This window comes from Vicugna pacos, chromosome 16 (assembly GCF_048564905.1).
Source record: "Vicugna pacos chromosome 16, VicPac4, whole genome shotgun sequence".
NCBI classification, from domain to species: Eukaryota; Metazoa; Chordata; class Mammalia; order Artiodactyla; family Camelidae; genus Vicugna; species Vicugna pacos.
The window spans coordinates 48,824,227-48,850,680 of record NC_133002.1 but is presented as its reverse complement, the minus strand read 5'-3'; the positions used below and the strand labels follow the sequence as shown (position 1 = coordinate 48,850,680).

The 26,454-nt window shown below is 46.6% G+C and overlaps 2 protein-coding genes, 1 long non-coding RNA gene and 1 other non-coding gene across 8 annotated transcripts in view; 3 read left to right on the top strand and 1 right to left on the bottom strand.

Moving 5' to 3' along the window:
- Window positions 1–413: 413 nt before the first annotated feature.
- MYL4 (myosin light chain 4) lies at window positions 414–24,871 on the bottom strand. Of its 2 annotated transcripts, XM_015235181.3 has the most exons (8): window positions 24,824–24,871; window positions 11,625–11,787; window positions 8,665–8,692; window positions 3,928–4,077; window positions 2,296–2,469; window positions 1,715–1,792; window positions 1,096–1,138; window positions 414–609 (listed from the first exon to the last, which is right to left on the bottom strand). In XM_015235181.3, exons 2-7 carry the CDS (start codon window positions 11,751–11,753, stop codon window positions 1,110–1,112), a joined length of 588 nt encoding a protein of 195 aa, XP_015090667.1. In that variant the 5' UTR covers window positions 11,754–11,787; window positions 24,824–24,871; the 3' UTR covers window positions 414–609; window positions 1,096–1,109. The 2 variants fall into 2 exon arrangements, with proteins under 2 accessions (XP_015090667.1, XP_072795459.1); XM_072939358.1 differs by lacking the exon at window positions 24,824–24,871 and having other exon boundaries at window positions 11,625–11,827.
- LOC107033091 (uncharacterized) lies at window positions 4,635–7,314 on the top strand. Its single transcript, XR_012059768.1, has 2 exons — window positions 4,635–4,869; window positions 6,021–7,314. It is a non-coding gene; the product is annotated as an uncharacterized lncRNA (long non-coding RNA).
- TRNAS-AGA (transfer RNA serine (anticodon AGA)) lies at window positions 22,464–22,535 on the top strand. Its single transcript has one exon. It is a non-coding gene; the product is annotated as a tRNA-Ser (tRNA).
- Window positions 24,872–24,939: 68 nt separating the features above from the next.
- The window catches only part of CDC27 (cell division cycle 27), a 46,717-nt gene continuing 45,202 nt past the window's right edge, over window positions 24,940–26,454 (top strand). For 2 of the 4 annotated variants that reach the window (XM_006199278.4, XM_006199277.4), the window contains exon 1: window positions 24,943–25,149. In XM_006199278.4, the coding sequence (XP_006199340.1) occupies window positions 25,123–25,149 (27 nt within the window). In that variant the 5' untranslated portion in view covers window positions 24,943–25,122. Of the gene's footprint in view, window positions 25,150–26,454 lie in introns of all 4 variants that reach the window. The other 2 variants (XM_031685562.2, XM_031685560.2) reach the window with 2 other exon arrangements.

The window sequence follows — 26,454 nt, the reverse complement described above, 5'->3', positions numbered from 1 at the left end:
CGAGGTGAGCATCTAATCGACCTTGGGGAGTTCTCAGGGGTGTAGGGACCCCCGTCCAGGGGTCACTGGGGCCCCTGAGCTCCACTGTAAGTGTCCTGCTCATGTGTGTGCCTTTGATTTCATTCCATCATCTTTCTCCTTCTTCCCAATTGCTGGTTTCTTGTCTCTTTCCTTTTCCCACTTGCCTTCCCCACTCCCCTGCCCTCCCGCCTGAGGCCTGTGCTCCCTCTGACCCTGACACTTGCCCTGACACACGGTCCTGGGTATGAGTCCCAGGTTTGAGCGCAGAGTCAGTCAGTTGCCCAGAACAAGCAGGGCTGAATCGGGCACCAGGGATCAGGAATGTGCACAAGGCCTCAGGTGACATTATTACGCACACTCACAAAAACCCATTTCAGTTAATTAATTAGTTGTAAAAAACAACTCAGAGACTGGTTGGAATCCAGGAAGTTGGCCCAGCTTCCCTGGAGCTGTTTATTTACAGGGAGGGCTATGGGCCTGTAAGGTCCTTGGGGCTGTGAGGCAGCGGAAAGTCCAGGACTCCAGCTCCAGTTCAGCCACTCCGGGCCTCTGGGTAACTCACCTGGGCTAAGGCCAAGGGCCAGGCACCTGCAAGAAAGCGCTAGATGGAAAGGGCACCTCTCTCGCCCCCTCCCCCAGCCCCGACCACACCCCCAGCCCCTGCCAGGGTGACACCAAGCCCAGGGGAGCTCAGGGAAGGGAGTGAAGAGGAACAGGCTCAGAGCACAGGCTGGGAACATTCCCTTCCACCTGGGAGCCGGCTTTCTCACATGCAGGGCTCCACACAGGAGGCCCCATCTGAGGGAACGGTCTTGCCTTGAGAGATCTTGGGAGAGGGAGGAGAATGCGGCTGGGTGCAAAGACCAGGGAGGGCAGGGGCAGGGCAGGGCAGGAAGCAGGTGAGGGAGGCGCACTATGAGTGGAGGGGACCGATGGGCGGGTCCAGGCTGTGCTCCATCTCCTGCTGGCTCCTCTTAAGGGGTCAAACCAGGAGAGAAGAGCTCTAGGGCATGTGGTGATGTTCAGGGCCCCTCTGGGGCCCCAGAGGGACCGGGAGGGAGAGGTTGCACTCACCCTGGGGGTCTGCTTCACCCGGACATGATGTGCTTGACAAAGGCTGGGAAAGAAGATGGAAAGCAGCCACTGCGCTTGGCCCCTCCCAGCTCTTTATTGGCCTCTCGGCCCCTTAAACTTCTGCCTGCTCATACTGCTGACCTCAAACCTTCCCATGACCCTATCTCCAGTCTGTAATTCTTTCTCTTATTTGGGGGTCGATGGGGAGAAGGTGGAAGAAATGAAGACACCTAGCTGCTCTGTGTCCACTCTCTGTGCAGGTACTTGGCATAGCTGAAAGGAGCTATGGTATCTTTGCTAATCCCCATAGCCTTGAGAGAAGTGCCAGCATCACCCCATTGCTCCAATGAGAAACCATGGCTCAGAGAAGGTAAGTGACTTGATTAAGGTCACACAGCTGGTATATCACAGAGCCATCTTCAAAATCCATTCTCCTTCCATTACACGTGATGTCCACTCCCAGGATGGAAAAGAACAGTATCCACGGAGACTCACCAAAGCCCACCAGGTGCTCATATCTCTAGGTCCTGCCTCTGTTCTGTTCTGCAGCCCCGCCCAGCCTGAACTGTGCCCACCCCCCATCCCCGGGTGCTGGGATAAGTGAGGCATGAGCTGATACCTTCATAATTGATGCAGCCATTGGCATCCTCTTGCCCAGCTAACAGTTGCTCCACCTCAGCCTCAGTCATCTTCTCTCCTGGGGATGGGAGACAGAAGGCACTTAATTACAGATGGGCAGAGGACAGACAAGCAAAACCCAAACACCTTCTTGAGTCTGAAGGCCCCAGACTCCCTGGATCTAGGAAGTGGTCACACCAAACTTTCCCCAAAGGCTTTGGAGGGTGGAGCCAAAGGTCTTAAGGTTCTTCATAGTCCCCGAGGTCTCTCCCTCTGCCTACAGCCACCACTGGATGAGCAGACCAGGACCCCAGGGACTGAGGCAAAGACAAGGACAGGAGCCCTGGGTCCTACCTCTCAGGCCTACCCCCTGCTCTGCCAACCTGCCCTCCTCTCCTTCTAGCTCTGCTGAGCAAACCCAGCTAGGGAAGACTGTTCCCGCAGAGAGCAAGGAGACAGGCCTGGATCAGGATGTGACCCTCAGGATGCAGAGACCCTCATGCCTCCACTAACATATGCACTCGGGCACCTCCCACCCGCCATTCCTCCCACTTGGGCCCCGCCTCTGCCCAGTTGGCATACCCAGGGTGGCGAGGACATGGCGAAGCTCGGCACCCATAACCGTGCCATTGCTCTCCTTGTCGAATACACGCAGCCCCTCCACGAAGTCCTCATAGGTGCCCTGCTCCTTGTTGCGGGAGATGTGCTGCAGGATGGGCAGGAACGTCTCAAAGTCCAGCATCTTGGCATTCATCTCTTCCAGCGGGCGTGGGGAGGGACAGAGAATTCAACTTGAGCTCATGGGGAGCAGAGGGTCAGGAGGGGCCTCACCCAGCTCTGCGGGGCTGGCCTGTCCCTGGCAGCACCCAGCACCCAGCTGCCGCCACTTCTGGTGGGACACCCAGTTGACCATCGTGGAGGCCACAGAGCCCCGGGAGGAGCTCCGGGCACTTCTCAGTGAGAGAACTAGGGCAGGAGGGAAGAAGGACCGTGACTCCACCCAGACCTCTGCGTTCCACGTGGACAGAGGGGCAGGGAGCTAAGGTGGCAGCAGCAAGATTTGAGGGGCCCAAAGGGCCACACAGCCCAGGCCTCACATTCACAACTTAGACTTTTGACATGTTACAGACTCACAGTCACAGAGGTAAACTGACGAGATGGCCAAAAGAAAACTGCATAACTCCAAATTTGGGTTCCATCACTAGACTGCACTGCCTGGCACAACTCTGGGTCAATAATTTTCATAAATGTATGATTCTTGTGCAACTGCTACACTTTTCCCACGTTGTCATGTGTTAAAAGCTTTAATTTAATAGATGGAAACCATTTTTAAAGACCCCAAATGTTGGCATTTCTTTCTTTTATAACCTAGGAACCTCCCAAGTGGAGGTGCCCAGGTATCTTTTGACCTCTGAGAAGCCCTGCTGGCCCTCATCCTTCACCCCCCACTGGTGTCTTCCTTCACCAACAAGAGCAGTGGGGGAAGGGACGAGAACCAAGAAAGGGGGTGGAGACCAATATGGGGCCCAGGAAGCCTCTAGAGATGGCCCACTCTGTCTGGGGCTCCTGCCCAGGTCTGCCTGGCCCTGTCCTCTCAGAAGGACATGTATGTTAGGACAGCTGTTAACTTGACTGCCATGTGTGACAGATGACCTCACAAATGGGACCATTTCCACCACTTTCTAAACTCTCATTCACCAGAACCTATTGAATGCAAATGAGTGAAAGAGGCATCATTACAGAGGTAACTCTGAGTCTTCTCTAATCTATATTAAGCAAATTATATTTAATCTTTTCTAACTGTTATTAGGAGCAAATTATTTGTGATACAACCCACAGTGGTCACAGGACATCTCAGTGCTGTGACACCTCAACCACGATTTGCTGGTGGGGAAGAGCAAGCCAGTGGTTCCTTATCAGCTTCCCTCCAGGTCTCCCTGCCCCATGTCCCTGGACCCCTGGGTGTAGGAGGAAGACACTGAAGCAGCAGAACATCTCTCCTGCTCCCTAGAAGCTCTTGCCCTAGTGGGGAAACAAGAATAAGTTCCCACTACACTCTTCAAGCATCAACTAAGTGCTGGGCCGGTGGCAGGGGATGGGGGTTGCCTCCAGGTAACTCTAGCAATGGGAGGGACTGGTCTTGAGGGGTCGGCTGGTCTTGAGGGGCCGGAGAGGGCGAGGGAGAGAGCCCCAGGGGCAGCGGGGCTCGCTGACCTTCCGGCTTGGGCTTGCCCAGGACACGCAGCACCTCGGCGTTGGTGGGGTTCTGGCCCAGGGCCCGCAGCACGTCCCCGCACTGCCCGTATGTGATCTTCATCTCTCCAGTTTGGGTCCGGTCGAACAAGGAGAAGGCCTCTTTGAATTCTGCGGAGAGAAGACTGGCTGCAGCCCCTGAGAGCCAGGTGAAGTTGGGGGCTGGGGGCCGATCAGCCTCCACCCACGCTGAAGAGCGGGTCAATGGGGTTAATGAAATATTTCAGAATTTCCCTTTGGCCCATCCCAGCCCCTCCCCAGAGCCGACCCCCATCCCATCTTCTGACAAGCAAAGAGGCATCCTGGGGCCGCCACAACCTCTTCCAGCGCTGGGCCTGGGGTCTCTTCCATCAATCACTTGTTATGTATGTCATTTGAACTTCTCCCCTGCCTCTGCACCTCCCATCTACCCATCCTTCCCTGTGGAGGTGAGGTGCCTAACTATCAAAAGAGGCAGGGAAGTGAAGAGAGTACCGGCTAAGAAGCCAGGATTCCCAGGTTCTCATCTTGGCTCTGCCAAACAGCACAGAATGAGCCCAGCTGGGTCTTAGTTTCGTGATGCATACATGGAGGGAGGCTCCACCCCACCCTCCCTCCCAGTCACTATGATGTCAAAGGAGGTGGCGGTCTGTGGAGGCAGCTTGCAAAGTGATAAGACCTGTTCAAAAGTCAGCTAATATCAGTGCTGCCTATCCCAGGCTGAAAGAGGCTCCCAGGCAGGATGAGGTGGCATGGTGGAAACAGTCAGTCACCCCAGCTCCATCACTGACCCCCACGTGGCCTCAGGCAAACTACTAACTTCCGTGGGCCATCTGTTTCTTAGCCCTAAGTGGGAATACAGTGTCCACCAGAGTGGGCTTCTGGAGGGATTACAAAGCATACCAAGAACGTGTCTAGCACATGGTAAGGGAATCAACAAATGGTGGTTATTATTATATTTCCTCATTCTGGAGCCAGACTTCCAGAAGGTACTGGGGCAGGTGTCCAAGGGGCAAGGCTGAATGAAGGCACTTCTGGGCCCTTCACAAAGAACCTTAGTTCCTCATCAATTTGGATTCAACCAACTCATTACTGGGGATAATTTGGACTGGGTATGGCATTGAAGTTACCTTAAGCTATCCACAAAGAAATGGTTTACTAAGCAGATTTACAATACAAACCTAAGAAGAATGAACTACTTAGGAGAAAAGCTGCTTTTAATCCTCCCTAAGTTCTTTAGAAATACTTATTTCCTTGGAGGCTGCATATGGATTATTTACAAATCATTCCATATGTCAAAGCAAGTTCCCCAAGACATTTACCTGCAACCTTTTATTAGGCTTTATATGAATTTCAAAGATATAAAACTGCATGTCTTTCAAGTTACTAAATAATTGAGTTCAAATTCCTTTTCTATTGCTTACTAGCTATGTGACCCTGGGCAAGTAAATATTTAACTTCTATAAACCTCTTCTCTTCTATAAATGGCACCTACCTCATAGGGTCCTTAAATTATATTCAAATCAAATACAATAATGTACGTAAAAATATCTTAACATAATGTTGTGCACAGAGTAAATTCTCCAACAATGCTGTTAGTATCATTTTACTGAGTTTGATCCCAGTTTTACCGGCTAACTGTGTGATCCTGGCCAAGTCACTTAAGCTCCCTGACCTTGGTTTCCTCTTCTGTCAAAAAGAAACAGCATCTATCTCACAGCTCTGTTAGAAGGTTTTGTTTTGTTTTGTTTTTCAACTTTTAAAGCAATTAGCATGGCTTCAGCACAAATTCAAAGTTCAATAAATATGTTAGTTGAATCTGAACTCAGACTTTTTAATCTTCCCCTAGTTCATTCAGAACAGTGAGGTCAGACTCAATAAAAGTAGGAGTCTCCTCATAAAAGAAGAATGATACTTAGCAGGAGGATGGAACAGGAAGGAAATAATAAGAACAATGACCTATGGTTTGGGTACTTACCGTGGGCCAGGCTCTGAGCTGGTAACTTTGCATGAATTATCCCATTAATCTTTACAAAAACTTTATGCTAAGGTAGTATCATTATTCTCATTTATAGGCCACTGCAAATGTGACTTCCAGCCAACTATTAAGGAAACCAAGGGACATAGTGAGGAGGAAAGAAGAGGAGGAAGAGGCCTGATGCACCAGCAAATGTTTGGCCTGCTGGGAAGACTGGTGTGCGCATAGAAACCAAACACTGAAGTCTAGGATGCTACTAGGAGGAAAAAAAGGCCAGTGTGAACTTGAGCTGTATGAGAGGTGGTGTTCATGGGCCCAAAGAAACCCTTTTTCAAAGGCCTGTAGCAGTGAGTTGCCTGCTAGAGCAATGAGCAATGGTGGTGATCCCTTTCCAGAAGGACATGGAAATCTGGAGAGGGGTCAGAGAAGGAAGTCAGGAGTTAGAAGCTAGTGCCTATGAGAGAAAAACAAAACACACAAAAAAATGCGTAAAAGAAATTGGGATTATATCACCTAAAGAACATAAAGCATAGAAGGAACTTGATAACTATCTTCAAACAGATGGAGGGTCTCTAGAGGACGCTGAATAGAGTCACAGAATTTCTGAATTGAAAAGAACCAAATACCCTCACTTTGCAGATAAGAGAATTTGGGTTTAAAAAAAAGACTTGCCCCAAGTCCCCAAGTCTTTTGGCCAACGGTGGCAGAATTAGAGCTAATATCAAAGTCTGCTGGTTCCAAATAATGTTATTTCCAGCATAACATGAGAAAACCATCTTCATCTTCACAAAGAGCAAAGAAAAAGTAGGAGTAAAATTAAAGCAGAAACAATTTCAATCCAAACTAAGGAACAATGCCTTCAAAGTCAGAAGGGTGAAAGACTGAAACGAGTTAGGCCTCCAGCCCCAATAATCTTCCTGGAGAAAAGGGGCAACCAGCTGTCCCAATTGGCTTTGCCCATGATTCCTATTTGAGAAATGAACATTTTAAACCATTACTTGATTTTCTAGTCCTCACAGGTGTCACTGTGTTTCTACATACACTAAGAATATATTTAACTAAAATGCATTAAAATTCAAGCATTTCACAGTACTCCAAACTATTGACGGAAAGTATGTCCACAGGGTACTGCAAAACTGAGTCAGATTCAGCTCACTAGTTTCAAAATGCATCTGCCAGCTCTCATGCCCTATTTGTGGGTAACTGGTGTCACTTTTGGAGAGGGAAGTTTGGCAATAACTATGACGATTTAAAATGCTCATATCCTTTGACTCGTTGCTAGGCAGGTCCCTTGGGGAAAGCACACTGACTTCCGCCAACTGGGAAAAAACTGAAGGTCTATCAATGTGGGCCTGATTGGATTAAAAGCTACGTCCATGTGAGAGAATCTATATGATTGTTTAAAAGAATGAGGTAGAACTGTTTGTGTTAACTACAAAAAGATATTTAAATATATTATTAAATAATATATATTATGTTATATATTACTAAACCCAAATATATTAAATAAAGTTGCAGGACAGTATGTATCACACAACTCAATTTGTAAACTTGCCACATACATACATCCACACATACATACATACTGGTATAACACTATACATTTTTATCAAAGAATACATAGACCTATTAAAAGTGATTATTTTGGGAGAGGGATCAGCATAGAGGAAAGCAAGAGGAAATTTTTTTTCATTATTTTTTAAATAGTATATGATATATATATTTTTTACCTTGTAGATGTATTAGTTTAATTTTTTTTTAATACAGTCTGTGCTTAAAATCAAAGGGTTGGATCAGGTGACCTTTCAAGATGCCTTTCAATTCCTATGATTTTATGTCCTGGAGGCATTTGGTGGGCGACACTGAGGGATGAGCTGCAATGAGGATGACTCCCAGCTGGAAAGTAGGAATCACAGGAGGAAACACTTCATTTTCAAAACACCAGACTCCTACGGAAGAAGGGCTAAGGAGTGACAGTCAGGTTGGAGGGTGGGCGATCTCAAGGCTTGTCTTGAAGGCACATTTAACACTTATATAAGACTGAAAAAACAAATTGTCTTTATCAAAGATGGAGGAGGGTTGTTGATGGAGATCACAGGTGGACTAGGGCCTCCCCAAGTCACCGCTGGTCCTGTCGCCAGTAGTGGGTGAGCATCTTGGCAGCCCTCAGGATGAGGGGAGATGAAGCTGATAACCTACGGAGGGCTTTCCAATAACAGGAACAGAAATGAGGCCTTCTAAATATCTTGGATAGGACATTTTGGGGGTGGAGGGGAAAAAAGGCATTTTTGTTGTGCATCTATTATGTTCCAGGCATTCTGGCAGAGTAGTCCAGAACTCAAGTCTGGAATCAAATTGCCTGAGTTGGAATTCTGGCTCCACCACCAACTGCCTGTGCAAGACTGGGCAAGCCACCCAGCCTCTCTGTGCCTCAGTTTTCTCACCTGTAAAATGGAATGGTGATAGTCCCTACCTGACAGGGTTGTTGTGAGAATTAAAGAAGTTAATCCGCATAAAGTGCTTAAGTAAATACACGTAACAGGTGAAAGTGAGCAAAGAGCAAATCTACATTGGCTGTTTTGCCTACTATTTTCCAGTCGCGCCTTTGTGTGCCCTGACTCAGACACAGGTTTGCGATGATGGCGATGATTACGATCACGGTCGTGATGACAATTCCGCCTCTTCCTCCCCCATGAAGCGGAACAGAGAGAGTGTTGTGAGGGAGATGTGTTAATACTCACCTTCGATCTGGTCAGCAGTGAAGTCTATCTGTGGAGAGAAACACAGAGGAATGAGGGCTGAGACTGCTAGAGGCAGGGAAGGGAAGCAGAAGTGGCTTCCTCCGCAGTCGGGTCACGTCCAGCAGACACTGATAAGCAGGGAAGGAGACACCGGCTAAGAGTCCAACACCAGCCTACTGATGAGTGGGCCACTACTGACAGGCGATCAAGTAATGCAGCCTCTGAAGTTCTCTCAATGCCACTTGATAAGTGATGGCTCCAAGTGAGAGGGAAAGAGGAAAAGAGAAACACTCTGGGTGAGTCTAGAACCTACACTGACTCCCTACTAGAATTCCTGTGGGTCAAATAGAAATTCTGTCCCAGCAGCTGTAAACTGCTCTAGCTTTCACCTCTTCAGTCTCTCCCCAGCCTACAATCCTCCTGCGGGCCACACTTCCTCTCCTTTTGGGAACCCACCCCTCCCCACCCTGGGCTTCCTTTTCTACCTGATACTGACTTTCAATCCACCTCCTTAAGTGAAGCCTTCCCTCACGCCATTCCAACCCAACCCCTCCATCAGCACGTGGCCCTCTCAGGCACTCTGGGACAGCAGGAGTAATTTGGGCAGGACTTCCATGCTTCCTAACCGTTTTCCAGTCAAGTCCTGGCAGGGGATTTTCCAAAAAATGCCTGGCACAGAGTAGGCACTCAAAAATATTTGTGGAGAGAAGGAATAAATTTTGGATTTCTCCCCCTAAATTCAAATCTCAGTACAGAAGGAAAGGGTGGAATTTTCTGAAAATGAGTGACAATAAACAAGCATGAGTCTTCACTTTAATTTAGGCTCTTGTCTATTACTTCATTGTCCTTATCTACCATCCCTGCCAATCCCTCAAATGCCCTCTCCGCTCGAGCGTCTTCTTTGTGTACTACCATTTCTAGTCCTGACTCTGCTGCTCTGTGCCCATCAGAGGCTTGCCTCGTTAAGGAGGGACCCCTGGAGGTGGCTGGAATGAGCTAGGAGAGCAGGAGAGGGGCTACACTGGGATGGGAAGGGAACTAGCTGTGCCTAGGAATGGACTTTGCTGAAGGTGTGGGGGAGGGTTGGTCAGAAGGTTAAGACATCCCCTAAATGGAGTAAAGGATGCTCTGAATGAACCCTCTGAGGAAATGGTGCAGTTTGCCCTACTTTGCAATGCGTTAAGCTCCAGGAGTAAATGTGTAAGAGAAATTAGTGTAAAGACATAGCATCAGAATATATGGTTATATCCACACACATTGGGCTTAAGTTTACTTTTGCTCTATCTTTGAGCAAAGAATCTTCTAAACAAAGGAATTGGGTAAGCACAATAAGAGAGAAAATAGCCCTCGTGAAAGATACCTAATTTTTCTCCACTTGAAAGCACCTTCTACAGCCCTCAGAACTGGAAGGTCCAGACGTGGAAAACAGAACTGCAACCAGAGGCGAGAAACTGGGGGAGGTGGGTGGATGGGGGGACAAGGGATGCGACAGCCAAAGAGAGGCACTCATCTGATACACTCTGCAGCTGTCGTCCCACGGGAATGATGCCTCATCAGAGCAAGTCAGAAATACAGGTGTCCTCAAGGGGGAGACAGTCAGCTTTTCTTGCCAGGCTCTGACCATAGAGGGAGTGATGTCAGACCTAGAAAATCTTCCGGTACTTTCAAGGTCTTACACCGTGCCTCAGTTTCCCCAGAGTATACTATAACATACAGGCCCAGGGATGGGGAAACTGCCTCTATCTCCTAGCCAAGCCGGTAACTCCTGCCCCTTGTTGGAATTACCACAGACCAGCCACAGGGTTCTGGGTATAATGGCAGGGTCTCCCAGGGCTGTAGGTGCTGGGAAGTATCCTGAGAGGGCCGGGGGGTGGGGGTCATCCGTTTAGAGCTCTGGAGGCTAGTTTCCTTGCTCATTTGTCATAAAACAGGTCCTGAGCTCTAAGTTTGATTTGATTCCTCAGCACCTCCAGCCCTGCCCAAAGGCTGACATCCCCAGATGCCCACCACTCCCAACCTGTTATTAATAGCTCCTCATACCAGTGGCCACTTGACCTCTTACATTCCAGTGCCAAGGCTTAAAAATGCTTCAGTCTCCATAGGCCTCTGATCCTCTCCTTCCCCGGCCCATCCCCTCCCAGTTCCGTTCCTTCAGCAGCTGGGCCAGGTAGCTGGGAGGCCTAAACTGACTGAGTCAGCACACAGGGCCTTCACCAGCTTCAGGGAGATGAGCCTCCAAGTTGTGAGGGGAGCAGGGCTGGTCAGAGAGGGAGCAGGGCGGGGGCAGCAGAGGGAGCCAGGCTCCCGCACAAGGTCAGGGGGCGGGTCTCAGCCTGGGATGGGCCAGTGCACTACAAACTCCAGGCAGGAGCCCAGGCTGAGGCCACAGAAGGAGGAAGAAGAGAGGAAAGCAGGCTCTTCTCACCTTGTCTGGGGCCGCCCTGCCCCACCACCCACCCACTGTAAGGGTCTTTGCAAATGAAGCCTTTCCTAGACCCCAGCACACAGAGCGCACACCCCCTTGCTGTTGACGGGACTTACTCCAAGGTCCACTGGGAGTTATCATCCTGTGTCCTTCCGCCATAAGGTAACATACTACGTGTGAGGAAAGGGTCAGTCTCTTTTACTTCGCTATGGTGGTCCCTACAGTGTTTTCAGAGTAGGCTGGATGGTTGGTTGCACCTCCCTGCCATTCCCAACTCTGCTGGGCAAATTTGGGCTGACAGAGCAGAGCTCCCTCAGGCAGAGCAGAAACCTGTTCTTGAGAGGAAAAGCCCACAACCCGAAATAGCCCTTACCAGCCCCGACACCTGCTCTGCACCCCTGGGGCTGTGATCTGGGGCCCGAACACCATAGCCTTCACCCCAGTCCAGCCTCCATGAAGTACATCTCTGAGCTCCAGGGCAAATAGGATCCTGAATGTCATCCTACCCCCATCCCAGTGGCTGAGGCTCACTCACCTTTACACTCTTGGGGTCAAAGGCAGTTTCCTTAGGGAGCTCAGGAGGTGGGGCAGGGGCTGGTGCCGGGGCTGGGGCCGGGGCTGCCTTGGCTGCTTCCTTCTTAGGTTCAGGCTTCTTGGGGGGCATGTTGCCTTGTTGGGATCTTCGGTGGAGGTGGGACCTGGGAAGGAATCAAGAGATGAGGCACCCGGGAGATGAGACAGCAGACTGGCTGCCTCCTGCCCCTTTTATCCTGGTTAGGAGCCCCCACGGAGGGGCTGGGTGAGAGCAAGAGCAACTGCTGCTGACTATAAAAGGAAGAAACACCAGCAGGGTACAGCTGACAACTGTGCATTGTCACCAGGTTTGGGGCTACCAGCCCCCTCCCCCGCCCCTCCCCCCACACCTCACACTCCCCACGGCCTCCACCTCTGGGGTAGGCTGACCCCTTCATGCCAATTGGTGGAAACCTGGAGGGGCCAGGAAAACAGACCCTCTCAAATATGTCAGAGTCCAGCCAGAGAGATGAGCTGACTGGAGCAGTTGATAACCCTCACACAAAGCCCAGGGGAGGGTAAGGCTTTTTTTAGCCCCTCCCAAGCAGAGGCAGCCCACTGCACATTCCTTTTAAGCCAAGCTACTTTAAGCTGAGAGCCACTCTGGGGCCTCGGCTCTGCCCTGAGGTTCAACTCTCGGGCCTGGAGCCCTGAAGCAACAGCTGGTCCTGCCAACTCACACTGTCCCACACCCTCCCAACCCACAGGGTAAAACCCTCCATCTTCCAGAGAAGGCACCCCAGGAACTCCACAGACCTCAGATCCCTCGCTCCATTCCCCCAACAATTTCAATCATTCATTCAACAAATATTGAGCATTTAACTTCTGCCCAGGGGGCCAGGATGAGAAGCAGAGAGATTGGCTGAAAGTCATTGAGACTGGAGGTCAGAAAACTTGGGTCACGTTTTTATTATATCTCTAACTCATTCTGGGCCTCCTGAATGTGTATGCGTGTGTGTGTAGTGCTTACTATGTACCAGGCCCTGACAGTTAAGTGCCATTCATATAAAATCTCATTAAATCTTCACCACAACCCAATTACGTAGATATTATTATTACTCCCATTTCACACATGAGGAGATTGAGACTAAAACTGGTCAAGTAACAAGGTCACTCAGTCAATTAGCTATAAACTGGGATTAGAATCCCAGATGTGTCTGACTATAAAGTTTGTGCTTGAATTATTGATATTATTATAATCCCATTTGGGGGACACATGTATGTGTGGTCATCAGAAAGGTCGGGATGAATGCACACTAAACTGTTAACCTGGGACACCCCTGGGGACTCAAACGGTGAGGACAGGAGGATGACAGCAATTTGCAGTTTTTTACTTTTCACTTCCTGTATTAATGGAAATGTTTGCAACACGCATACACTGTTTTTGTAAGAAAAAAAGTTGAAAGTCAAAAGAATGTTCAGAAAAACAACAACAGAAGAGCTTATCTACTGCACAGAATTGCTCTGAACTGAATCTTACAACTCTGCAGTTCAGAGGGTGAAGAGAAATAAAGCTGAGAGAAACAGAAAGGTCACTTTGCCTTTCTAGGCCCAGTTTCCTCACTCATAACACAAGATTGCTAGATTACATAATGCTGATGCCCTGGAACCCGCACCTGCCCCTTCTCCGGGTTCCCTAAGCACAGGCTCCATGTCCCGCCACGTCAGAGACAAAAGGGCCCTTGGAGACGAGCTCATCCCACCTGGTTTCACAGGTGAGCGATCTAAGCCCCGAGACTCCTGAGCTACCCGGAGCCAGTCGGCTGTTCACAGGCAGAGCGGCTAATCCGGCGCCATGCATGTGGTGCTCTCACACCAGCCACCCCTCGGACAGCCTACAGTGCTCTCACCGCTGGGGAGCACAGGAGCCTTTGGAGAAAACTGAGGCAGGAAAGGGGGCCAGGACTTGCCAAGGAGATCCCAGAGCAAGGCCAGGGCCCACACCCTAGGCCAGCTTCCTAGTCCTGGGCTGGCACAGCGGCTCCTTGACTCTTTTCCCCTCCCCTCTTCCTTTCTTCCCCCTTCTCACTTCCTCTGACTCCTTGTCACCTGCTCCCACGTGCCTCTGCTTGCACCCTTCAGTACTCCCCAGCTGTCCTCTCCCTGACTACCTCATTCCCCAAGGCGGTTGGGAGCTCACGCTGTTGGTGATGAGGAAGGAGGAAAGAGGAAGCCCGGCTTCTCCTCCCCCTCTTCCCCAACCCGCATCCCCTTCCTGGACTAGGTGGGGTTTGCAGGGATATACAAACTGTAGAAAGCTGCAGGCTGGAAGCTGCAAAACCAGACACTGCTAGTCCTGACTTCAGCCGCTTCCCCGCTCTGGGCCTCAGCTTCCTTATCTCTAACAGGAGAGAGAATCAGGGGCTCTCAAAGTGTTCAACAGACACCTAAGGCTCCCTTAACTTGCTTCCGGCTGTAAGAGAGGCAGAGAGGGCAGATCTTGGAGTTCCCCCACCCTGCCTCTTCCAACAGCACCACTCCTATGTGTTTCATATACTGAACGTCCCACGGTCATTTCCTAAGAAACGGTTCCACAGTTTAAAAGTTTAAAAATAACCAGTGAGTAGAAAAAACAAGTTATTCTAATCATTCTAGAATTATGATCCTCAAAAGATCCTCAGAAGTATAAGAGATTTTTTTCCCTTTTCTTTCCCTTTCTTCTTACCCTCCTTTTTCTTTCACTTTTTTTTTTTTAAATTCTGAGGAGAAGCAAAATATCCAGACTGCTTGGGAACAAAGCTCTGAGGTTAGAAAGCTGGGGATGCTGAATGGGGGTTGGGGGACACCTGAAAACAAAGAAAGAGTGTGGGTTTTAGAGGCAAGCAAGCATACTTGCCTCTAAATGGTTTCTCAGTCTTGGGCCCAGTACCTTCAGGACCTTCAACAGCAAACATTTCCTTCTCAAGTTGTTGCAAGATTTGTATGAACTAATGTTAGGCACCACAAACCATGTCCCGCAAGTAGGAAACATTCATCACTGTCAATTTCATTTTGCTTTTGGAGGCGGAAGAAGCTAGAGGTGTGCTCAGCGTACTCAGATTTCCTGGAAGGAACGCCAGCAGAGGGGTCCACCCGAGGGAGGGACAGGTAAGGTGGCAGTGGCTAACGTGACTGTACGGTGTGGGTTCAGGAACAAGGAAGAGATGGAAAGGAATGGGGGAGGAGAAGGGTGGCAGCTGGGTACCCATGGTGTGAAATATTTGTGGCTCAGAAAGCATGTAGCAGGTCTCTGGGGCCAGGCCTGCCTATCAGGAACACTCAGATGAGGAGCCTGCCTGCCTGAAACCTCAGTGGGGGAGGAGATGCTCCCAATCAGTTTCTGATTCTCTTTAAGCAACCCCACCTAAAAAAGTGGCTAGGACTTCAGAAGCAACTAGAGCAGAGCTGTGGTTTCCCAGAAAGAGCCATGCATCAAGAATCAAGATACCTGACACCAGCCTTGTTATTACTAAAACTCATGATACTCACAGTTCATCAGATCCCAGTAACCAGAGTCAGAGGTTTCACTTTCTTATGGTCCTCATCCTGCTTCATAGCCACTAACATTCACCTTCCAATTTTATCCTCCTAGAGCACCCTTCATAGGGCCTATGGCTGGCATTGAGGGGTCCCCAGCTAGAGCTGTTCCAACCACTCCAATGCCTCCACTGGAAGGACCTCACACTCAGTAGATGGAAAATGCAGGACAGAATTTCACACCAATCAGCTTATACCATATGTCACATTCAGAGACAAACACACAGAGAACTGACATCAGCCCTCATCTGGGCTGGGCTTACGCACACTCACTCATCCTCCTCCCATCACCTCTAACCATGCAGGGCCTGGGTCCTGCCCTGAGAGAGATCCATTAGAGTCTCCTGCCTGGGGTCAAATGCTGCTGATAGAAGGCCTGGCTGTTAATGCCTTGTCCTTGTCACCCTCTCCTCTCTTCTGGTCAGTGTCTTATAAGCTAGATATCATGGGTTAATGCCCTGGCCAACACTGCACTTATCTGTCCCCATAGCTGATGCTGGGTTAAATCAGGCTCTGTTGCAAGGCAGAGGTGAAGAGGGCCCACTTAGGATCTAGAGTCCTGGGTTAGAATCGTGGTTGGTTAGTTCATTGGGCAAACTAGTTAATTTCTTTATGTCTCAGTTTTCCCATCTGTAAAATGGGGCTGCTAATATAACCTCACAGGGTGATTGTAAGGATTAAATGAGTTCATATGAGTGAGATGCTTAGACGAGTGTCTAGCAAAGAGCAAAGAGATAAAAGAGAATAATTAAACAATTAAACAAGAGAGGTCCTGCATGAAACATTGATGAAAGAAGGCTATAAATCAAGAAGAGTGATTAACCCAATTCTCTGTATCTAAGATTCCTTGCCACCAAGAAAGGAGGGAAAAAGCAATGAATAACGTGAAGCCTCAGTCACCTTGAAGGCATGAAGCACCAAATGTAAAGCAGAAAACGAGTAGAAAGGTCTCTAAAATCAAAAATTCACTGGCTCTCAGAGCACTGAAATCAACTTAGACTTCATTTCCTCGGCTGTTTTAGTTCAGCTGGAGGAAGCTACATATGTTTGGCCTAATCACTCAACAGTCGGCCTAAGAGGTTGAAGCTCATTTCTGTGCTGAGATCAAGGCAGTGCCGCCTAGTGACGTATCTGTGAATTGAACTGTGGGAGGAGGATACTGGGAGGGGCCCAACAACAGGTGGGTTAGAGTCCAACTGAGGACCGAAAGCAGAGCGCAGGACAGCTGGCATTTGGCAAAGCAATTTATAGATGAAAAGCGGTGAAGAGCAAGTTGGAATCCACACCATTCATCCAAACTACATTCTCCCAGACATCCCGACAGCTGCAAGGGACTTTAGAGGCCTAGGGAGAAGGGGGTGACTTGCCCAAGGTCACACTCTGAGTCATGGCAGACCTGAGAAGAGAACCCAGGACACTACTCCAGGGCAACAGCGGGAGCCAGAGGAGCTGATGGGGTTCTCTCCGGGAGAGGCCTGGCCCCCAAGGGAGCATGGAAGCAAGAAGGCCTCAGTGAAAGAGCTGGCCGGCACCCACAGTATGGATGGCAATCAGGAAGGAAGAAAAGATTCAAACTCTTAGCAGGCACTTTTTCTCAGCATTTGGGGATAAAAGCTAAAGATGATTCTCTTTTCTCACTTTCCCTTTCCACCAGCTTCTTCTTTTACTTCTTGAATTTTGACTTCCTCCCTAGTACTCCATCAGTGACTTGCCCATGGCTAGTTCTGTGGTCTGGTTTCTAGGCCTTTTCTGCTGTACTTATAACACCAAAGTTCTGTCACTGTCCCTCCTCGCTTTTATTTCCTTTATCCAGATTACTCTCATTCACTCATTCAGCTAATGCTTAATAAGCACCTACAGTATACAGGTACTCTTACTAAGATGAGTGAGAGGCCATCTCTGGCCCCAAGGAGCTCACTGTTTGCTGTGGAGGATGCAGCTATATAAATAAGTATAGCTTCAATATGATGATAAATATTCTCACAAAAGTTTTACAGGATAACCCAAAAAAGAAAGCATTTAGTTCCGTGTGAAAAATCTATATCTCTAGTCCCAGTCTCTTTCCTAAATTAATTGTTCAAGCTTCACATTTTCAATTGACCTTTGGACATTTCTCTCCTGAGGCACTTCAAATTCAGTATATCTTAAACCTAGCTTATCATCTATCTCCCAAATCATATATCTGTGACACAGAAACAAATAAACAATAACAACTAAGTCTACTTAAGACAACTATGGTGTACACTCAAGACTGGAATAAATCAAGTCTGTGTTTAATCCATTGGTATGCAATTTATTTTGAGAAAAACAAAAGTCTGCCTAAAACCTAGAAAAGCGAGAAACAAAGAATCTATTATTTGGTAGGTGTCCTCTCCAAATGATATAGATATTTCTCACCTAGCAGTCAAGTATATATGTCCTTTCTGAGGAAAAGGAGGTAATAGCCAGTAAGATCACTCAATTCACTCTTTTGGTTCAAAGTCTCTATTCACCAAGCAGCCTTCTGGTTAGAATCTTAATGCCTTAAGGAAAAGGAACTGGTTAGAATCTTAATGCCCTAAGGAGATTAATATTTCTCACTGTAAATGAGTAACTCGGAACTATTTTCATTTTGCATCTTTTTTTTCAGATTCAACCATCTAGGATTCTAGAATAATTGAAATTTAGAGTTGCCTGAACTCCCTATCATCCTCTTTGCTGCATTCCCGACCCATACTCTCTCCTCCAATTCACATAATCCTCAGCTGTTAGCAGTCTTTCTCAAATTCCACTCTCATGAGGTCACTCCCCAGCTCAATCACCACCAGCAGCTCCCTTGGTCTATTTTATCAGTCTAAAGTCATCATCCTGGAACCCAAAGCCTATCAACTGTCCCCAACACTGCCATTTCAACCAAGCTTATAGCGCCTCCATGCCAGACAAGCTAATTTGCTTACAGTTTATCAGTTTCCCTTTAAGTCTGTATAGCCCTCCTAGCCATAGGCTCTGTAGCACATCTCAGAGCTCAACCAAGATGCATTCCCAGATTAGCCTCAACACTTCACACACTGCCTTGAATTTAAATCCCTCAAGGACATGTGTACAAAGACAGCATGTTCCCTCCCAGAAAGGGAGAGTCAAAAAAGAATCAAGTTATGAACAATAAGAGCTAAATTAATTGGTCAGATCATTCAATCATCAAATATTCCAAAATATCTATATGTTTATAATATTTTAATATCTGTTTATATTTGTACAGGGCACTGTGGTAGGTGATGAGGATATCATCAAGGTCCCTGCCTTGGTGGAACTTAAAACAAATATAATTAAAATTACCATACGTACTATGAAGGAAAAGAACGAAGGCTCTGAGAAAGTGATTAACAGGATGGAGTTAATAATTTAGATTGGGTAGGATATGGAAAATTCTGAAGAAGTGAAGTTTCTATTATATTAAGGCTGAAGCCTGAAGGATGAGTAGAATTTATTTAGTTAAAGAGAAGGGGGAAAGTATTTTAGAAAGAAGAAGTAATATTTGTAAAGTCTTCCACTTTAATCATTCAGTCAACATGTTTTCAACCTAGATTGGGTGGCTTACACAATAGAATTTTATTTTCTCACAGTTTGGAGGCTAAAAGTCCATGATCAAGATGCTAGCAAATTTGGTTTCTAGTAAGAGCTCTCTTCCTAGCTCATAGATGGTTGCCTCCTTATATGTCTTCATATGACCTTTCCATGGTGCATGTGCATGCACAGGGGAGGGTGGTAGAGAAGGAGAGTGCACTCTCTGGTGTCTCTTCTTATAAGGACATTAATCCTATTGGATCAGGGCCCCACCCTCATGACCTCAGTAATCTTAGGGGCCCCATCTCTAATACAGCCACATTGAGGGTTAGGGCTTCAACATATGAATTGGGGTGGGGGGCAGAAACATTCAGTATATAACATCAGTTGATAAACAAAAAATAGTAATAGGAACAGAATGAGTTTATTCTATTCATCCACTGAACAAAGAAGAATGACTACCCATCATGCACAGGCATATCTTGTTTTATTACACTTTGTTTTCTTATGCTACACAGATATGTTTTTTACAAACTGAAAGTTTGTGGCAACTCTGCATTGAGCAAGTCTGTTGGTGCCACTGTCTCAAGAGCATTCGCTCACTTCATGTCTGTGTGTCACATTTTGGTAATCCTCCCAATATTTCAAACATTTTCATTATTCTATTTGTTATGATGATCTGTGATCAGTGATCTTTGATATTACTACTATGAAGTATTTTTAAATTAAGGTGTGTACATTTTTAAGCCATAATACTCCATGCTCCTGCACACTTAATAGACTACAGTATGGTATAAACATAACTTTTATATGCACTGGGAAACCAAAAAATTCATGTGACTTGCTTTATTTTGATATTTGCTTTATTGTGATGGTCTGGACTAGAACTTGCAATATCTCCAAGGTATGCCTGTACCAGATACCATACTAAGGGTGGAGAATACATCCTGGAACAGGCGAACAGGGCTTCTATCCTCATGGAGCTTATAGGCTAGATAGGAAGTGGATAATTAACAAGTAATTACAGTAAAGGGTGATAAGAGTAACAACAAGTATGGCAGCACTAGAGCAACAGCAGGGATAACCAACATATCCCTGTATTCCAACAGGTCAGAAAAAACTACAGAAGCATATTTGGAGGATGAACAGAGATAGCCAGGTGAAGAGTGGAATTAGAGTGTTCTGGACAGAGATGGCAATAAACACAAAGCCTCTGGGGCAAAAAAGTAGGTCAAGAAGTTCCATGTAGCTGGTGTAGGGCAGGGAAAAAATTTTTTCCTCTCCCCTCTTATGTTCAGTCTTTGGGGTCCTTCAAATTAAACTGACAAAAGAGAGATTAACAGAATTAAAAAACAAGAGTTTGTTTATACATGCAACATGCATACACATAGGAAAATTCAGTGATAAGTAACTCAAAGAGATGGCTAGAATTTAGGGTTTACATACCATCTGAGCAAAGGGCAATACATTTGTGGAGAAGTAACAAGACAGAAAAAAAAGGGGGTTGGGCGTCTGGGGTGGAAAATCTTGGAAAGATAAATACATGGGGAAAACTAATAGAAAATAAAAGTTATTTTAGTAAGGTTTTTTGGTACAGACCCAACTCAGTGCCAACTTTCTGTCTCCAGTGATAATGGTTGTTTTCCACCTCATGTACAGGAGAGGGGAAAGGAAACACCTTTAGAGAGGGCAAAAACATCTGTATTTGCTGCTTCTTAATTGCTTTCAGCTCAAAATAATCCTCATGCCAAAGTGACATTTTCTGATCCCCTTTGCTGGAATATATAGTATAAGAAGGAGTGGGTGAGATAAGGCTTAATAAGGAGGCAGGGACTAGACCTTGGAGAGCCTTGTAAGGCAGGTTAAAGTGTTTGATCTATATCCTGAGAACAATGAGAAATCCTGAGTTGGGGCATGTGAAAAATTATTAAACAAAAACCTCAATTGAAATAGAGCTGGGAGACCGGAAGGAGGAGCTCTCACACCCTCAGACAATAGCAGAGCCCAGTGGGAAGAAGAGATATCCCCTTCTTTCTTGGCAAGAGCTCAGCCAATGAGAGACTGTCACACTCAGCCAATGGAAAGCCATGGACTTCTATAGGAAAAGGAAGTTTACTCCCAACTTCCTTTCTCCTTTATAAAAGAGTTCTCCTCTCCATTTTTGCTGGGTTCTTGCACATGGCTCACCATGGCTGCACACCCTGAATTGAACTTCTTTGCTGATCCAGAATAAACCCAGTTTTGCTGAATAAATAGCAGACTATCTATTTGTTTTTGGTCAACAGTGGGGAGGTTTAGGCCCTTGAGTCCTGACACTGACTTGTTTTGGAGGTCAGACTTGTTTTTGGAGGTAGGTAATACGTGGGACAGGAAGACACATGAAGGTATATTTAGGAGTTAAAATTAGTACGGCTTTGAGACTAGATATTGGGGTTAAAGAAAGAGAGTGGCTTGGCAATGGAGATGGTGATGTCTTAAACTGGCATAGGTAATATTTCAAGTATGAGGAATGAGGAGTTCCATTCTGAACAAAGTATCTGTGAGATATCAAGATAGAGACATCCAGTTGGCAGCTAGGCATTTAGGTCTGGAGTTCTAAGAAGCAGTCTGGCTGGAGATTCAGATTTTGAAACAATTTTAGACAAAAACTGAGGCCATGAGAATGGATGGATTTGCCTAGGAAGAACATATAAGGTGAGAAGTCCTAGAATAGACCCCTGAAGCAGTCAAACATTACAGGGTCTACAGAGGAAACTGATAAAGAACAGTGCAGTAGGAGGAAAACCAGGAGACTGTGTGATAAGAGATGCCAAAGGAAGGGGATGATTCGACAAAAAGGGAGGAGCAAAGATGGGGGGAAAGTCTCAAGGTCAGGTAATATAAAGAGGGTAAGAGGTGACATAAAACAGGAGCAAAAGATGGGTACAGGCAAGGAGGTCTGAAGGAATTTAGAAGAGTAAGCTTACTCCGGGCTGTATCAGTGGGCCTGCACCTTGCCAAAGATACCGTAGTTTCCTAAATGCTGGCCTCCAAATCTGAATGAACATGAAATAGACCAAGAGGCAGGCTAAAGAGAAGGATAAGTTACTGTGTTTGGAAAAATGCTTATTGTAACCTAACTCCACTTGCCAGCTATGTGGATAGTGGGTGACAGCAGGATGCCCAGGTGGTTGCTGGATGGAGTTTAAGCAGGTCAACCAGGAACAGAAAAGAAAGTAAAAATGCTCTGAAAGATCCCATCTAAGCACAACTTCAAACGATGTGGCCTTGCTGTGAATGAGTAGAAAACACTAACAGATGTGTTAGCACAGTGAACAACAGTCAGAAAACAGATGCTCATTTTTAGAAAAAAGAAAACCATCCGGGGAGGGGACACTTTAGGCAAATTCTGAGCTTAACAGCCAAAGTGCCAAGTATCACAGACTCTTTAAATGCGGGCTCTAGATACACATTTTCACACACACACAAATCATCTTTACGTACCCTGTGATGTGAGTTCCTACATTTAAATTGATAAGAATCCAATGCGCAAGTGCAAGCCTTGGCAGCATGTTGTGTGAAAAAGCTCAAAAGCTTAGCATGAGCAAACAGTGTCATGTGACTGTTATGAAATGCAAACACAACTTTAGCCTACTTTAATCGAAGTCGTCCAGATAATAAAAGCAGTAGTCCTATTGCATTCTGAATTCATTTGAATAAATCTAGGGTGCTGTGTTCAGTTAAAAGCATCACATTTTGGGGGGAGGGTATAGCTCAGTGGTAGAGTGCATGCTTAGAATGCATGTGGTCCTGTGTTCAATCCTCAGTACCTACAGTAAAATAAACAAACAAACAAACAAATACATACACCTAATTTTACCTCCCCCAGAAAAAAACCAGAAAAGAATTTAAAATGTGCAAAATCATTAAGACAGCTCAAAAAAAAAAAAGCATTACATTTTAATAGTAATATCTCTTATCCATCTATTTCTTTCCATTCACACTGCTAGATTCCCTCATCTCATACCTGGTAGATTATTTCCAAAGATGGTCCAGCAATCAGTCCCGCCAGTTGCACATGTCTTTTGCAGTGTTACTCTGTCACTCCTCCCATCTGGAGGTGAAGCCTATTTCTCCCCCTGCTGAACCCAGGCTGACCCCGTGTCTTAATTTGACCAAAAAGAAGTGATGGGACTTGAGTTATAGACCTAGGCCATAAGGGATCTCACAGCTTCTGTTTTTGCCTTCTTGGTTTCTAGCCACCAAATCAAGAAGCTGTGGCTAGACTACTGACTGATGAGAGGTCAACGCTCAGAGAGAGGTCATGTGGAGGAGAAATAAGGGGCTCTGTCAACAGCTAGTACCAAAGCCCCAAACACGTGAGTGAGGCCAACTTGGATCTTCCAGCCCCAGTCAAGCCAACGATGGTGATATTTTACATCTGTGCTATACAGTACGGGAGTCATTAGGCACATACGTCTACTGAATCCTTGGAAGGAGACTAGGGCATCTGAAGAACTTCATTTTTAATTTCACTTGATTTTAACCAAACTTTAGCTAGTCGATACCACACGGGACAGTGTGGAAGACTATTCCCACTCTAGTTCACCCAGCATAATCCTGCTAAAAGAACAGGGCACAGGGCAGCATAAAATCACCTTAGCACCTACCCTTTATGGGGTTACGAGTACATTAAATAGTGACTAGAGATGGCTGGTGGTAAAGGTTATAGCTGTCAACTGGTGTTTTAAAAAAAACAACCCCTCAACATCACCCTAAGGAAGGGAGTGACCCACTCGAACCTGATTTCATCTGCATAAAATGTGAGAACCAGAAAGGGAAATTTCCACACAAATGGAATTTACCATGAGTCCCACATCTAGCTGAGAGATGTCCTGATTAGGAAATAAACCTTCAAACACTGTTTTCCTCAAATTTACAGTTACCAAAGAGGAAAGGGAGGGGGATAAATTAAGAGTACAGCATTAATAGATAATAGACTGTACATAAAAGGATTTACTGTATGGCACAAGGGAACTATATTCAATATCTTGTAATAAAATATAATGGAAAATAATCTGATGTATATCTGAATCACTTTGCTGTACACCTGAAAGTAACACAATATTGTGAATCAACTATAATTCAACAAAAAACGCATTGTAAAAACTGTTTTCCTCATCTACCAAAAAGCAAGATTTTAATAGTTTTCCGTTTACACATTTTGAGGGGAGAGGGAGCAGTAAGGAAATTTGAGAGAGCCTCCTATGTGTGTTAGACACAGACACACATGTTAATGCATTTAATTCTCTTAATCATATTTTTCTGACTAAGGAAATAGAAGTTCAGAGAGGTTGTGAGTGACTTGCCTAAGGACCTAAAGCTAAGTTAGCACCACTGATAAAATTCAAAACCAAGCCCTGGATTTCCCAATAACACCACCATGCCTCTCCTATCAAGAATAGGATTTTCTGCCCTCTTTCTGAGATTTTCCCATGATCTGGCTACCTAAATAATCATCGCCAGTTAATGTATTAACTCTTACCAAATCGATCTCATTTCTGCTTCCTTTCGCTTACTCTCTCCTTTCTTTTCTTCTAATTCCACCCATTCTTCAAGCCCAGTTTAAGTCTGAAACTTTCCTTATCCTAATTCTAATTCATTTCCCTCTCCTCTGAATTTTTACATCAGTTATAATCGGCACCACAAAATGTAGCACTCCTTGTTACATTACTTTTCTCTTAAATAGATTATAATGAGGACAGGGGTCATACTAACTCTTTGGAGGGTGGCAATCCTTCCAATTTCCCATTTCCCTATGAGCTATGAATAGGTACTTCTGGAATGGATGAATGACCTCAACTCGACAGACAACTATTTCTTGATTAATTAAAGTCAGCCCCAAACTCTCGGGTTTTACCCTTTGCTTCATCTACCGCGCACCAATCAACCCAGAAAGACTGAGCGGCGAATCGAAACTGCAGCCCAGCCACGTAACGCTCCGAGTGGGCTACAGGACGCCACGCCCAGCCTTCTGCTCGCCGATTGGGCTTGTCCCAGCCTAGGGTGGTCGATTGGGCGTGGCGTGCGTGTATGAAGGCGTGGCCGAGGAGAGGAACTTACGCTCTAGATCACACTCGGTAGTCTCCGGTCATCCTCGACAACTTCCGGCAATGGTCTCCTCCTCCGCCGATTCACCTCGGGCATTTCCGGCCTCCTTCGGGCATTTCCGTCTGGCTCCCGCGCGGATCTCTCCACTTCGGGCTTTTCCGTGTCCCGCTCGGAGGTTCTCGGCAACCCCTCGGCCTCCCCCATCCCCCGGTAACGGTCGCTGGTGAGTTTAAATGAGCCGGGGCTGGCCGGGCCGGAGCCGCTACGGGGGGGGCCTGAGGCACTGCAGAAAGTGGGCCTGAGCCTCAAGGATGACGGTGCTGCAGGAACCCGTCCAGGTAATGCTAACTCCCTTCCCTGGGGCTTGGCTCGCTGAAGCAGCCTGTGGCCACTCCGCGGCCTGGTGCGGCCTAGGCCCGGCTGCTTCTCCCGCCTCCCGTCACGCCGGCTCCTGCCTGTCTTCTCGTCAGTTCCCAGGCCTTGCCCGCAACCGAAGCCCTGTTACCTCTGATCCTACGTTACTTCTGCCACTCGTGTGAGCGGGGCTGGGCGATAATAACCCCCTTCCCTCCGAGCCAGCGTCCGGCAAGCCCCTCCTGTCAGTCCGGGGGCCTGGCCCCGGCCGGGATGAGGGATGAGGGGCCGAAAACTCGCTCCAGGTGTTCTCTTGCCTGAAGGATGATTGGAAAGCACATCTGATCAGAGCTTGTGCGATCTTCCTAGTGGTGGGATAAGTTTGCGGGGAGAGTGTTGGTTTTGTTTTTGTTTTATGTGAGAGGGTGGAGAGAGGGTAGGGTCGGTCTTTTTAATACTAATTTATGTTTTGATAACAGACTTTCTAGCCCACGTTGCTTTTCTCGTTCAATAAATTTCCCCCTGGACAATGATCTGCGAAGACAACTCCAGAGGCCTAGGGCTGAGGTGCAAGCACCTATACAAGGGGAGGGGGTAGAAACGGCAAACTGGGTTTTTTCCATGACCTGTGATGGGGATCAAGAGTGTTTTATTGTGCATGTTTATAAGGCGTTCAGGAAATGAAAGACAAATAATGTTTTTTCCATCCATACCTCACCAAGATATGCTTTGACGCACAGAGCTCTGTTGGCATGGAAGAAATTCTATTGGATTTTAACTGTGTGATGCAGTGCCAAGTCATTTTCCCCCTGCCATCTGAAGAAACTGAATCTTTTGTCCATTGGGGATAGACCAGGTCTGGGAGACTTTGAACCCACCTTATGATCTTTAACTTGATTAGAAGAGTTGACCTCCATCACCTGCTGTCATTGAGTCATGGACTTATTTATTTTGAAGTTACAAAGCAAACCGATTTTAGAAGTTATTTCATATGCCCTTAATAGGCTTGTGATACTAAATAGTTAAAATCAAATATTTTAATACATCACTCCTTCCATATTTCCTTAATTCTTCTTCAGAGGATGAAATACTAGTTTCTCCTAGTTGGCCTCTTCTCCAGCTCTTTACATATAGCTCTCTCAGGAAATTTACCTGTTTGTACATTATACTGGTGCTTTCAAAGCTATTTTTTCCATCCAAATTCCTCTTACTGGTAAAGTCCCTTTCAAGATTTTTTTTTATTTGAGGCCTAAGATGAAATTGGAAGTTGCTATCTGTACCTTCTTAAA

Coding starts and splice junctions, on each gene's coding strand:
- MYL4 (XM_015235181.3), bottom strand. CDS start 11,753: ATGCCCCCCAAGAAGCCTGAACCTAAGAAGGAAGCAGCCAAGGCAGCC. Junction 4,078..8,664: donor CACTGCTGACCAGATCGAAG/GTGAGTATTAAC, acceptor TTCTCTCCGCAG/AATTCAAAGAGGCCTTCTCC. Junction 2,470..3,927: donor GGGCAAGCCCAAGCCGGAAG/GTCAGCGAGCCC, acceptor GCCCGCTGGAAG/AGATGAATGCCAAGATGCTG.